Source organism: Indicator indicator, chromosome 20 (assembly GCF_027791375.1).
Source record: "Indicator indicator isolate 239-I01 chromosome 20, UM_Iind_1.1, whole genome shotgun sequence".
Lineage (NCBI taxonomy): Eukaryota > Metazoa > Chordata > Aves > Piciformes > Indicatoridae > Indicator > Indicator indicator.
This window is the reverse complement of record NC_072029.1, coordinates 13,733,508-13,748,214: the sequence shown is the minus strand read 5'-3', so window position 1 is coordinate 13,748,214 and position 14,707 is coordinate 13,733,508. Positions and strand designations below refer to the sequence as shown.

Here is a 14,707-nt window from a genome sequence, read left to right as displayed (position 1 = left end):
TGGATGAAAGAAAACACATAAAAACACCTGGTGAGTAGGAGAAATGACTGTCAGTTCAGCTCATGTTGTGCACTCATGTGAAAGTATTTTCAGTTTTAATTCATTCTGAAAAAGGACTTTGCATACAATGAACATTATGATATAAAACAAATAACATATATAATTATTTATCTACAGAATTATATATTTCATAATCTCCCTAGCACTTTAGAAGCTTTTGTGTGGAAATACCTAAATTATCACACCTCAGCTATTTCTAGAATCTTCTCAAATAATTGATAACCACAGTTTTTAGAATAAAGCTTCACCCTTTTAAATGCTGTGAGAATCTTATTACTGATTTAATGATGGATTTATTATAGAAATAATGCTATACTCCGTTTCATACACTGAAGTTTGCTGGAAACATTTGGGGGTTTGCCTAATTGCACCAATGAACACAACTGACATTTATTCCTTGTGCAGAATGGACTTTTTCCCCTTTATCTTGGATCCTCTTTCAAGAATAGGGATTTTTTGAAATTTAATAAGGGCCCAGGAAATACCATGTAGACTCCAGTTAGCCGCTAAAGAAAGAACTTTCATCCTGAAATCAAACTCCTAGTTTCAGTATTTTTAAAAGATTAAATCCATATCTTCTGTTTCATCAGATTTATTACACACTAATTTAGCCAAAGTCAATTTACCTTTCAAGTGTCTATTTTCTTGCTCTCAGTAGCTCTGTGGGGATTAATGAGTCATTAGTATGACTTCATATTTTCTTATTACACACGTTACCCTTAATAAAAGGTCTTCCTGCTATAATGTATCTTTGATAATTAGATACCTACATAAATTTGCTTTTTAAAATTATTTACTTATTATTTTATAAGATTTTAGCATGCACACTGAACACGCTGAGCACATAGCAAACTTGACCAGAATCTACAAGACACCAGAGAAAAGTTCCTGCTGTTCTCTGACCTACAGAATACATTGCAAATGGACAACCAGAAAAATCAATTAATGCTTTAAACTGTTAGCACATAAGATAATGCTTTCAGAAGCACAGCTGGGTAACTTCAGAGAAATCTATCCACAACAGGAAGTGCTATAAGGTGAATACATTTGAAATTCTGATGTTTCTAAAGTGTCAATACACAAAATGTTTTTTTGTTAGTTTTGTCTGTTTGTTTTTTTAATGTATAGTTTTAGTTAAAAATGCAAAACAGCTGAAACCTGATCACAACAGGAATTCCTAAAAGTGATCATCTGTCCTCAGTCTAAAAATGAAATTATTTTTTAATGTCTTTTTATATGTTTATATATATATATATAACTATAGATCTGGAACACTATAGAATATAGTCTTGGCCTCATGGAAATCAGGCTTATTTTATCTTACTGTCATAAATACAAGTTTTAGATACACTCATTCTAAAAAAAAAAAAAAATCCACTTGAAGATATTCAGGATCATTTCTGCACTATATACAAAGAATAATCCATACAGCAATGGCATTTGGGGTATCTAAGCAGTAAAAATATGTTTATGGATTCAACCACACATTTTTATCACCTTCATGATAATCTATAGATCAGTATCTTCTCCAGAAGTTAAGTTTCTACCTTACTGCATTCCTGAAATACATGGTGCTGTGATTTTAAGGAACACTTCTGAATGAACAAACATATGTGAAATACAGAGCCAAATTCTATATATTAAATCAAAACTAACTGAGGCAAACAGCAGGAGCTACAGGGCAGTACCAATTACAGCATTTTCACTTCCATAAAAGAGCAAGCTAGAAAAGACATGGTTCTGCAGTACATGCAAACCACATATTGCAGTATGTGAATATCTAAATCCCAACATTCAATAATTTCCCAATGAGGCTAGAATTTAAACTTTCTTTGTCCCATTTTAAAGAATGTTTTCTAACAGAAAGTGTTTTCTTTTCAATTTCACTAATTTTGAGATTGTGTTAAAAACAAAACAAACAAAACCCTCACAACCCAACAAAAATAAGAGCAACATTTATTATTTTTAACATTTCTAAACTTTTATGCCTTTTAAAATTTCCTTTTGGGGCTTGTGTGGCTGTAAAACAAACAAAACAAAACAAAATAGAGCAGGTGCAATGGTATATGTGTAACTGCATATGAAGATGTTGTAACTGCAGGTCCTACACTCAAACCACTCTACAGAATCATAGATGTATCTCATGCCACAGACAGCTGCTAAGTTACCCTTTAATATCTTTCAAGCTGTGAGGAAAATACCTTCTATAATGCAAAGCATAGAAATGTTACAATATTGTTTTCTGAATGGGAACTTAAATCAATCTCTCCTTCCTGGACAAATTTTGCAACTGAAGTCGAGAAGCTATGAACCTCAAAACAAGTACAGCTATATTTTTGAACAATAATGAGTTAAAAAATATAATTAATTGCTCAGAATGACATTCAACACTCCTTTTTGTTTGGTTTGGTTTGGTTTTAGCTTATTCCAGAATAAAATATCTGCTGTGGATGAGCTACTGCGTAAGTCTGTCTTTTTAAGCCAGTCACAAATTGACACTAGAAACTGCATAAACTTGAGAATTCCAAGCATCAGGTCTTTTATGGCTTCTATATTGACAACAGAAGCCATATTCCTTAAATTGATGATAATCAGAAGAGGGTTGAGGGGTTTAACTCTTGCTGCTTTCCTACTGGTGCTCTCAGTATTGTTTTATGATTAGTTTCCATTTATCATACATAGAGTGCTTTTGATGATGTGTGTACTAGCAGCCTTCCAGAACCTGAAGGGGACCTACAAGAAGGATGGAGAGTGTCTGTTTACAAAAGCCTGCAATGACAGGATGAGGGGCAATGGCTTTAAGCTGGAGAAGAACAGATTTAGATTGGATGTTAGGAACAAGTTCTTTACTATGTTCCTTACACTGGAACAGGTTTGCCCAGGAGGTGGTTGAGGCCCCATCCCTGGAAATATTCAAGGTTAGGCTCAACAAGGCCCTGGGCAGCCTGGTCTAGTTGCGGATGTCCCTGCTGACTGCAGCAGGGAGGTCAGACTGGATGACCTTCAGAGGTCCCTTCTGGCCCAGACCATTCTATGCTCCTATGATTCAGCTTCAGTGCTAATCTATTGCTCATCATTTGCAAACCCTCCCAAAATACTACCAGGCAAAGAGGCTTACCTCCGTGTTTCAGATCCTTCAGATGCAAATACATCAGGGCGTCTGTTGTGGGTTTTGTGTATGGTCGAGAGCTCCTGACCAATAATATGCTGTGTATAATCATCTTGCCAGGTAAAACCTGATAGAAAACAACAAGAAATTAATTTAAAAATAAGCAAACTTACTATTTAATAACTTGAAAGTTCAAAAAAACCCCACGTGTCCTGTATGAAAAACATGAACAAAAAAAAGAAGAGGGGGAAAAAAAAAAGTCTTCATCAACTCTAATCCATGAGTGAACTACAGATTCTTCCCTTCTGTATAAAATTTTGTTAATCAAACAATGGAAAGAAGACACTAGATGATGCAAGGAGACTTTGAAAGTCTTAACTTTTGGCAGAAATTTAGCTAGTTACCAACTAGCTTAAATAGATTTAAAAAAAAAAAAAAGGCTACTTCAGACAGCTATAGAAAAATTATCTCACTAGATGGTTATCTGTTGAAAGGTTGATTCAGTTCTTCCCTCACTCACAGCACATTGTCCTTTATCCATTTCCTCCATGAAACTATGTTTTTAGAACATTATAGGAGCTAGTGCTGCAGTGGAAATAAGTATTTTCAGTTTTAGTATAACACATGTGGAGGTCAATTTATGTTAGCTTTATACTAAAATACTGTGACAAAGAACTTTACAACAAGGAAGAATTGCTACTATGATGGCATATTCCAGTGACTACTCATTAATTACATGTACTGCTAATCTCATGGTTATTATACCTGGAATGATGATATAACTCCAAACATAATTGTTACCTGATTTGTAGATTTTATATGATACAATAACACTTTGATTTATAGAACATGCCTGTGCAATTATCTGTAATTATCTAATAACTAAATATCACATAACTGAAGAGAACTTCCTCTTTTACACTGTGCACAGTAAACCACCACAAAACCCTCAAATGTACACTGATGAAAGTTCCATATATGATTATCCTGCTAGTATTTTCCCATGAGAAAATGCAAAAAGAAAAATTCTCTCTAGCACCAGATGGAAGTCTAAATAGATTTGTCCATTCTGCAAAAGAAGACAGTTCTGAGCTTGCAGAATTAAAAATTCCTTACTTTTTTTTTTAATAATACAAACAAGAATAATAAACAGTCTAGAACCAAGGCAACTGTGCACAAAAGCTTCATCAAACAAAAAAGCTCTCTGACACCTGACAATCGCTTTTGCTCTTTCTTCTTTTCTTAAATAAAAATGTTACTCAAGTTTATTGAGGAAACACTTCACCTGAAATCATTAGATGTTAATGGCTACAGTAAATGACTCCAGACCCTTGGGAAGAAGAATAACCTCTATCTCTAGCTAATCTATTTTTAGTTCTGATTCATCTTTTTCAAATGCAAATCTCACCTTTTCAAATGTGCCAGTTAAGTAGATGGATTCAAATAATTTCACCAATCTCAATCTAAGGCTGCTCAAAGCATGTTCTTATGTGAATAAAAAAAAAATGAGTCACCATGATGATTTTGGTATAGTGTTATTAAAATTATTTTTACATGAATGTTTTTATAAATATAAATTTATGAATGTTCCATTTTACAACCGTATTGCCTAGAAGTACACATTTCTGTTTTATAAGTTCATGCATGAAAAAAAAAATAACATTAAAATTTGCAAGAATATTGAACCAAAAAGTTTAGTTAAAATACATTAGCTTTTAGTTAAAATCATCAGCTTAGCCATAAAACAACTCACTTATGAACGCTGTCCAAAATCACTACAGCTGCAAAATTACTACAGCCAATACCAGCCCTATTAAAAGCTCAAGAATACACAATAAATATCATAACTTTGAAGAAAAATACACAGAACTACTCTGGTAAGTTTTGTTCACATCAGAGCAAGAGTAGCTCATCTGCAGTACAGACAAGAAATTCATCTCTCAGTCCTGAGCAGTATACATGGTTAGAGACAGAGAAGTCAATAGCTGAGTTTTAATGCCTCCATAAAACAAGGGTTTGGGTACAAGAGCATAAGAAACCACTGTGATCCCAGTTCTCACTGGTCATGATAACAGAGTATCTTTTGCTAACTTCAGCATAGATTCTTTCTCCTGCAGCACTATTTACACATTTTCTCCTAATGCAATTCAAACCAGTATTGTAACAAAACACACCTGTGGCATTAAAGGAGAGCAAACAGATGAAAGAAAGCCAGAATACTTGTTACAGAGCTTAAAGTAGAGGCAAGAGAATATGCCATCTCAACTCTATCTCCTACAAGTTCCAAATTCCATGAACGTTAGAACGAGACATGGATAAAAAAATGCCAATTTTAACTAATCAAAAATCCCCTCATCACTAAGTTAATATTGCTGCTTCTTACACAGCTATCTCAGGAACTGCAACGTGCCTAAAGCTAACAGTGCGCCAATCATTTCCCAGCATTGATTCAGTTAAATAAAATAAAAAAAAAAATCTCTCCCACACACTGAGCTCAACAAAACAGCACATTCAAGAACCACAATGCCATGCTGACAGCTGCAATCAAAATTAAGGTTGAGAAGGCACATATGACGCCGTATGGTGATTTCCTGTTCCCTTTGTCTCTGCCGTCACACCTAGCACCAGCTCCTGCCTCACCACCCAATTACTACAATTTCTCTCCGCTGGCTGAGCAGGATCACAGCAGTGCTCTTGTACACACATTACTTCCATGTCACTAACAGGGAGTGGTATGGAGGGACACCCAGCCCTTGATTAACCATCCCCCCTGCTGCAGACCTGCATCTCCCAACCATGAATTCCCACAGATGGACAATGCCAACGGAAGAGATGGAGTCTGGTAGACACTGGAGTGACGCAAATACTATGACAGCAGCAGCAGTGAGACCCCATGACAAATAGCCACTGGTACAAATTTTCCCCACTATCGCTTTTCATTGAGGTTGAATTTTTTCTTTTTTTTATTTGAAACTCCATAACCTAAACATGTGAAAAGGTAATGCTGGTGTAGAGACAATAACTGACACATTAATATGTTTATTAAACCTAACTTGTGCATTAAAACCAGTGGAGGTGTTCCACATATGACATATTCTTTCCTCATTTTCATCAGGTATCTCCCTTGACCTTTTTATTCCACAGCACAACTAACTATTATTACAATTATTATTATTACCCACAACTACAAAAGTAATGATGACATTTTTATCATTGTCTAAGTCCCCATAATATCCAACACTTAGCAACGACTATTTCAACAGAGAGCATATGTATATTTTGTTAACTGAAATCAGATCAAGAGCAAACAGTGTAAACAGCAAGGAAACCCATTTTCACAGATTCACAGTAGTAAAGATAATACAAGCTTATCTTCAAAATCAAAGTCAAAATTGTTTTCACATTTATCATACAAATTTGGTTTTCACCTGTTTAATTGGCTTGTTATAGCAACTGCAGAGAATTACTGAAAAATAATCAAAATTCAAATGTATCTTTCTGTCTTTCAGCTGTTCAATTTCTCTAAGTAATGGCATTCTTTCTTGTGTTTTTCCACTGGTTTTCATAGCAGAGGAATTTCATGCCTCCCCATATAAATCCAACCATGCCTTTCATGTGTGCAAATTATAATATCAACTTTTGAAAACATTCATCAGCTATGTCTCTGTCTCATTCTAGTTTAGAATTATTCAGACAAATAATCTTCACCCCCTCTGAAGGGCTAAGCAAGGAAAACAATGGCTTTGTAACTTTGCTAAGGAGTTCTGCTGTAAATCAGTAGAGCTCAGTTCTAATTCTTTAAAGAAACAACACTTCTCACTGCTGAAAAATCTGGCCATGCAGATCCTCTTGCTCATGCGCTGCCAACCCTTTCCTGAGCAGTCCATCTGAGGCTACACAGAGCTCTGCAGGCTAGTCGAGTGAAACCTGTGTCTGACAGAATAACACCATGAGACTGTTTCAGCTCTTGTGCCAATCAAAATCCAAATTGTTCTGCATCAATATAATAGAAACAAAATTATTTTTAAGTACCAAGGCTCATTCAAAGCAAGAAGAGATTACTGTACATAGGCAGAAACCTACATACAAAGACTTGATCCATTTTTGTGATGAATATCCCCACGTAAATACAAAGAAACCTCAAAAATTTTCAAATTTTGAACCTGAACATGTTACTATTTTTGAATTGGGACTTCATCTTTTTCCCCAGGTTTTGTTAGCATTATCCATTTTGTCCCTATATGGTGGATGATAAAACAGGTTTTTCTCTTAGCTGTCTTCAACTGCTACTTCATTTCAGCCAGGAAACTCTCAGTTGTAGAGCTCAGAGACTTTCATCCCCCATGCCATGTGTTGCACATTGTTAATGCCTACTTTAGCTGTCAAAATGTCTGCAAAATTGGGAGTGATTGGCTTTCTTCCCTATTTTCACAACAGACAGGTCAACGTATAGACGTGCCTTTCTGCAGGCTGCCTTTCCACATTCTCTAGAGGAGCTGCACTTGTTCTCATCCCAGACCTCTGTGTTCAGAGCTCAAGGACATACCCAACATTGTTCACATATTTCGGTACTAAGTCAAAACTGCAGCTTTAATGCTGAGGTTGCTGTGTGCATAACAAAGTTAATTCTTTCAATCACTGTATTTTCTACCTAGGAATGCAGTCAAAAGATAAAATCCTGACGTTTCTTCCAAAAGTGATTTCGCAATACAAATTGCAATAGTAGATTAACAGCAAAAATAGTAATAGAAAAGTTAAACTCACCTCTTAAGCCACAAATATTTAATTCCTATGTGCCTTTGGCTTAGAAAATTCATTTGTTCTGAAAATTGTGATTGAAGATGGTTTCTAGAGAATTGAAAGAAAATCTGCCAAGATATTTCAGCACTACACTCCCATGAAAACTTCCTCTAATTAAATCTGTTTGCTTTCATCAAACATTGTATTGTTCCCTACACTAAAAGAAAATCAAGTACAGACTGTATTTGAAGGAAGAGCTGAGAGCTGTAAGCAGTCATCACTACTCTTGTTCAATCCAATTCAGCATGAACTGTGGTCAGCCTCTCTTGGAAGTCCTCAGGAGCTTTTGTTGTTTCCTTCCCTGTTTCACTACAGTACCAGATCTATATAGATGAGTTTGTTGCCCCCTTTTGGAGCTTCTAGTGGGATTTTTATAATATGCAAGAATTTCAGTTTGTGCATTCTGCAGCAATTCACTCACACTCAAAGGCAAAAAACCTTCCATTTGAATGAACAGATGAAAGGGCTGCCTAAGGATTATGGTTTCAAATTTTCATATATTGTTTTATTATACATAAAAGTGATAATCTCCATAGAATTAAATTACCAGCATGATCTTCTTGCAGCCCTGATTTTAATTTACTCTAAGTAACTATCCCAGAAGGTGGAGGAAAGGCTTTTCTCTTCAGGCTTTTTTTTTTTTTTTTAATTTCTATTATTTGAAAAAGCCAAATGAGTGCTTCATTTGCCAAGGAGATTATAAAACGCTCTCACAAGACTCAGTAGGCAGTGTTTCCTTACCTTTATTTCAGCAGACAGTTACAAATAATTGGTTTATACAAGAGAAAGTTTCTAAGTGTTATATAAGATTTTTCTGCCACTGGAGCAGATAGTAATAAAAGAATAATATGATAATGCAAAATATATCATCTAACTTCCAACCAGAACAGGCTACTTTAGAAAGACTAAAACAGAATAGACATATGAAAAAGACTTCTCAAATCCTTGAGATAAATCTCATGCTATTCACCATGTCAAATAATCTTTTCCACAAATTGATGACCCTCGACCTGAAAGCAGAGGGTTCTACTCACAAAAATGCTTTTTAGGAAGGAAGACAAAAAAAAGGTCCTCCTTGCACAGTTACAACTTTATATTAATGTTCAACCTTAATTTAACTTAAGTCACCTCTTTAACTGCAATGGCTCTCTACAGTGTTTAGGCTGTCAGATATTTATAAAATTTAAAAAAATAAATAAATCTCATCTATGGTGAGTAAAGATGTAACTTCGATTACTCCATTTCCTCCTGACCCTGAACTAGGCACAGACATTTTCTTAGTGCTGTCAGTCCAAGGAATTTTCATGAACATGAGGAAATGTTCGCATGCATCCAAAACAGTGATACTAAAATAAAGATGAGACTGCTTTGCTTGTTTCACTGAGCTCTGAACCCATGTTAACTGACAATTACATCAAAGTGCATGTGACTATTCCAAATTTAACCCAAACCCCCTGATGTTAGTTCTACACCACAAAACAGCTCTCTTCACTATATTCATTCTCTGCAATATTCTTTTAGAATACAAAGTGGTGATCTTTCATTTTCTGTTCCCTTCTTGTTCCTTTTCTATCTTATTATTCCTCTCCAAGATGTCTTACACTGCTTTAAACTTTCATTCACTCATCTCATAATGCAAAATCTCTTTAGTATGCACGAACTGGTTGTAATGCTAGACTCTACCAATGCTAAGAATGGAGATATTGTCCAAATAGTAGTTCACAATGCATATAAATTCAGCAGGTCTACCTTCTCATTTTATTTTATCCATTTCATTTCATCCTAACAGTAGGATAAAAGCCTTATTATCATGAAAAATATAGTTCCCAGGAAAGGACTTTTGAAGTGCCTTCAGTCTGGGAATTAAAACATCACCTGTAACAAAGCAGAATTGGTCAGAAATGTCCTGACACTTAAATAAGTATAGAAAATTAACTGGATATGCAGGTTATACATATTCTAGCAAATTCATCTCAGATCTACAGTTCTTCATGTATTTTTAAATACCTATGAACAGAACTCCTCTTTCAGCTCTCCATAGTGGTTCTCACCCTCATTTTATGTAACTACTGAACTGTCCTTGATGTTTGGGAAAAAATCAATTTTCAGCTGTCAGAGAAGTGCTGTCAATTGCAGATGCAAAGTCAATACATGGGAAAGTCAAACCAGGCAGTACAGCAGAAGCTTCATGTGCACATGCACCTCCTACTTTGGTCTTTAAGACCAATACTCAGACTATTGTATCAGCAGTTTGGAAGGAATGTTAGAATGAGTCAGAGCAAAGGCGTCCTGCAGGATATTCACCATGTATCACACAGGGAAATTCAACACACTTCAAACTCCTTCTGTAGTAAGCACCTTTGGTCTCCTACTCACTATGTTCTGTCCTGCAACCAATACTGATTAAACAAGGAAAATAGTAGTCTGGGGTTTTGGTTGGTTTTTTGTTTTGTTTTTTTTGGTTTTTTTTCGGTTGGTTGTTTTTTTTTGTTTGTTTGTTTGTTTGTTTTTTTTTTGTGGGGGGGAAGGGGAGGGTGTTTGTTTGGTTTGGGTTTTTGTTGTTGTTTGGGGTTTTTTTATGTTTGGGTTTTGTTGGTTTTTTTTTTAATAACAGGTAAAAAGTCTACATATAGTTTGTCTGGAACTATATCTTTAATTTTCCACTTTTAAGCCACTTCTCTTGGACTGCAAATTCCTCCAGGAAAAGGCTATATATTGCATGCATTTGTATGGTTTCTTTCTACAGCAATAACAACAGCAGTAATTCTTATGGTTGCTATTATTATTAATGAAAGCACAGCAGCTGCAGAATTTAGGGTTCCCTTAGGAACCTCGTAAAGATCCTGGTGGCTGAAAGCTGGGAGTTTTTCAGGAAAGCACGTTAGCCAAGTCATTTGCCTGAAGCAAAGATGAACAATCTGCAAGTCACACTGGTCTCCAAAAAACCTGACTATTGCTTCTCAGCTTTCATTATGTATTCACCCCACGTACAGAAAATACAAACTGAATTTGCGCAACCCTGAAAGGCAAGATAGCATTTTCAGCTGGTGAAGTATTTGAATTCTTTTTGCTGTTCTCTTGTATGCAAACTTTTTGGGTTTTGATCTTTCAACAATTGCAAGGGAGGCCACAATGAACTTTACTGCATGCTGCGTGTCAGATAACTTTTTCATTTGAGTATTTTTAGTCTTTTTATCTCATTACAAACTGATTACAATTAACAAATTACTGTACCTCTTGTCAGCTAACATACAGTGTGTAGACATTTATTTACCTGGTGTCCATGGGTAAAAATGGGATTATTAGACTTATGTTAGCCAACAATAAAAATTATTTAGTAAGAGAAGCTCTGACTGTGATTTCCTGCCTAGAGTTCATTTTCCCTACCTTGTTTCATGAAGTTAATACCTCAGTGAGCCTCAGTAACATCTATGGACAATTAATGTAATGCTGATTCCTGGGTTCACACTGATGCTTTATCAGCTGCACACACACTGATTTCTAACTCTTTCTAGCTTCTTTACTGCCTTCTGGGGTTGATCTCTCAGAATACTTAAAATATGCCATGCCATGAGCTGTGATTCAGTTTTACTGCAATGTATCACAATGCCACTAAAAAGCAGATTTTTTGTTTTAAATCTTCAAATGAATTTTTGAGCAAGATTGTCAATGAATTAAAATATTTATAATGGAAGAGCTGGAATAATCAGATATGAACTGAAAACCCCTAAAATGTGAGCACAATTCCAGCTGATGTCCATTCATAATGCATCATTAATAAAACTCCATCAATTTTTGCTCATAACTACCAAGAGATGCTAGCTTTAAATGTCAATTATGACAAATTCTGACAGTAACAAAATGCTTCAAAATAGGTCATGATGATGTAACACTGAAATATACATAGGGAATAAAAAATCCTTATCATTCTTGGGAGAATTTTTACCATGGTATGTTCTATGCTCAGCTAAAATCTGAATAATGTAAAACACCTCCACTAACTTCATGCTGCCGAGGTCTAACATTACCCACACGGACATACTATATGCACTGTGCTCAATATGAACTAGACAGGACTTCCTCTGAGCAAAGAGCATGGTTTGAGGTGTAGCCTGAACCTGCAGGTTGAACCACAGGGAAGTGAGCACTGGGAAGGGGGACCCAAAGCATTTGTCTTCTTTCAAATCTGCCCTTCAACTAGCAATGCATCACAAACTCTGTGACTCAGTTCTCTGCACAGAAAAAAACCACAATTTCAAGGGTTAAAGTGCATTTTGCAAGGCATTCCAATATTGCAGAACTGGGCAGGCATAAACAAGAAACAGAGTCCACCAGGAGCTACTGCAATGTGTCATTAAGTTGGAGGTAGTTACTTTTTTTTTTTATTCCCTTAATTTCAGTTTATTTCTACTACATCAGAACTAGCAACATCAGCCACTCTGAACTGCATACAAAGCAGCAAATCTTTTCAGCAAACACTAAAGTGAACCAGCAATGATGTTAAAGCACTAAAAAAAAAAATGTGGTGCAGCTCATATTTCTCTCATTTAGAAGATAAATCTTCTGATCAATGGCTGCCAGCTTTAAGAAATGGTATTACATTTCTAGATAATCAATTGCTACCTATTAGCATACTTTTGATGTGGTGGAGCATTCATGTGCCTTGTTTTCCACCTCCACAGGGTATCCCGGTTATACCTCACATGTGTTTTTCTCCATGTTAAGAAAACAAAACTTGCATGTTAATTCTTTTTAAGAGAGGCATAAATGCAACAAGAAACAGACATTGATTATTCTATTAATCTATAAACTACTCCAATAGGCCTATAAATAATACTGGACAAGAGAATGCAGACAAATAGGAGCAGTGTTACCCCTCTGTTTATAACAGTCATGGCAGATGAAACCTGCAGCAAGCAATCTGATTGGTCTGATAGCATCTTAAACTAATTCACAAGACTCAAGTTAAAAAGCTAGACTATCACATGCATTTTACAAATATATCATCCTTTAATTTAAATATGCTTCATTGATGAGATTTCTGCTGCTTAGTAATGAAATTACAAGCAAATGTCCCTGTAAATGTATTTTGGAGCTAATGTGTCCAAGAGATCCATATAATTCTCCTTAGCTCTTCTAAATATCAGAATGAAAAAAAAGAATTGCCCTTTTCTCATTCCAAAATGCTTGTGTTTCAGTTCCCCAGATCTGTAGCTCAGTAAAGCAATCTACCTAGATGATGTTTGCTATCCTGGCCCCAGAAGGCACAAATGGAAAGAGCAATGAATGAATAAACTATTGAAAATATCCTGCTACATGCAGGACACTTGCATGCAACATTTACATGCAACAAATCCAGCCTTCATTTGGTTTTTCCTGTTTATACTACCTCACACATTGAGGTACTGAGTATCTAGCACTGCCAAACAAACAAACAAACAAAAAAATCTTCCATTTTTTTCTAGAGAAACATTTATTTTACCCTTTTGGGATTATTTGTTGCAAGGAGTAAAGTAGGACCTAAGATTACCTTGTTTTATTTACTACAAGAAGCAGAACAGAAACATGAGGCACTGTAAATTCAATGACTTATTGTTATTTTGCTATTCATACTCACCATTTAATTCTATATCTATATACATGATAAACTATATTTATTGATATGGATGTTACTTTACTTACAGTCTGTGACACATGAAAGAAAGTATTTCCTTCTATCAATTACTTTTTAACTAAATATCTAAGATTCAAATGTATGAATGGAAGAAATATGTCCTGACAGCCAAATAAGACTAGCTTTTATACTTCATATTTAGTCAGTATTTATGCAGTACCAAGGTTCAAGTACCAAAAAGCTTGAACCTTCTACATTTTTAGAAGCTATATCCATTCAGTGTTTTTCTGAAAAGATAATTTTTGGTTGGCCTGTTTACTTGAAAATACATTAGAATTGGTCCAGATTTTGAAGGTTAGGGCAAAGATACTCCCATGCCATGCTGATATGTTGCCAAGACCAGTTAAGTCTCTTTCCTCATCCGCTCTATATCTCCATAAAAATCTGTCATGTTGACATGACATGCTTACATACCTTGTGTGTGTGGTACTCTGTATTTGTCTGTGATACAGCATCATAGCCCAGGCTGTGTCTCAACAGCAGATCTCAGGTGCCCAAGCACCAGGGCTGCCAGGCATGCTGCAGCAGTAGTTTCCCCGCTGCCAAAGCACCTCTCACCCAGGATTCCCCAGTGTGCCAGAGACCGAAGCAAGGCAACATATTTTCCACAGCTCTCCTAGAAACCAAGTGGGCTATTTTGTCAGATTATTTTGTGTGGATAAACACACTAATGTACCTTTCTCTCCATCAGTACGGGTGAAGTTGCCCAGAACACTTTTCGCCCAAGTTCTTTGTGTACGCTTTGATGGTGTGGGGCTTTGTATGATGTGGCTGAATGAACAAGTGCAAGAAACCACTCCTGAACAGGAACTCACATAACTACTGTAATGACAAAACTAAAACAGACTCTTTCCCACTTGCCTCATGCTAGCTGGGCTTGCACTGCTAACAGGAATAGGAAGCAGTACATGAAGTCACACAAATCTGGTAGTCCAAATGAGAATCCCAATGATTGCAAATCCTATGTACTTTTAATGCAAGTTCTTCACATATCACCCAAGTAATGCAAAGCACTTCTGTTAAAATAAAAATTGGGTCCACAAAAGAATAGCTTCTAGTCAGGT

General features: G+C 35.8%; 1 protein-coding gene across 1 annotated transcript in view; it reads right to left on the bottom strand.

Moving 5' to 3' along the window:
- Positions 1-14,707, bottom strand: part of PTPRN2 (protein tyrosine phosphatase receptor type N2) — a 592,229-nt gene that overhangs the window by 382,867 nt on the left and 194,655 nt on the right. Inside the window, exon 4 of the mRNA XM_054390032.1 lies at positions 3,179-3,296. Within this exon, the coding sequence (XP_054246007.1) occupies positions 3,179-3,296 (118 nt within the window). The remainder of the gene's footprint in view (positions 1-3,178; positions 3,297-14,707) is intronic.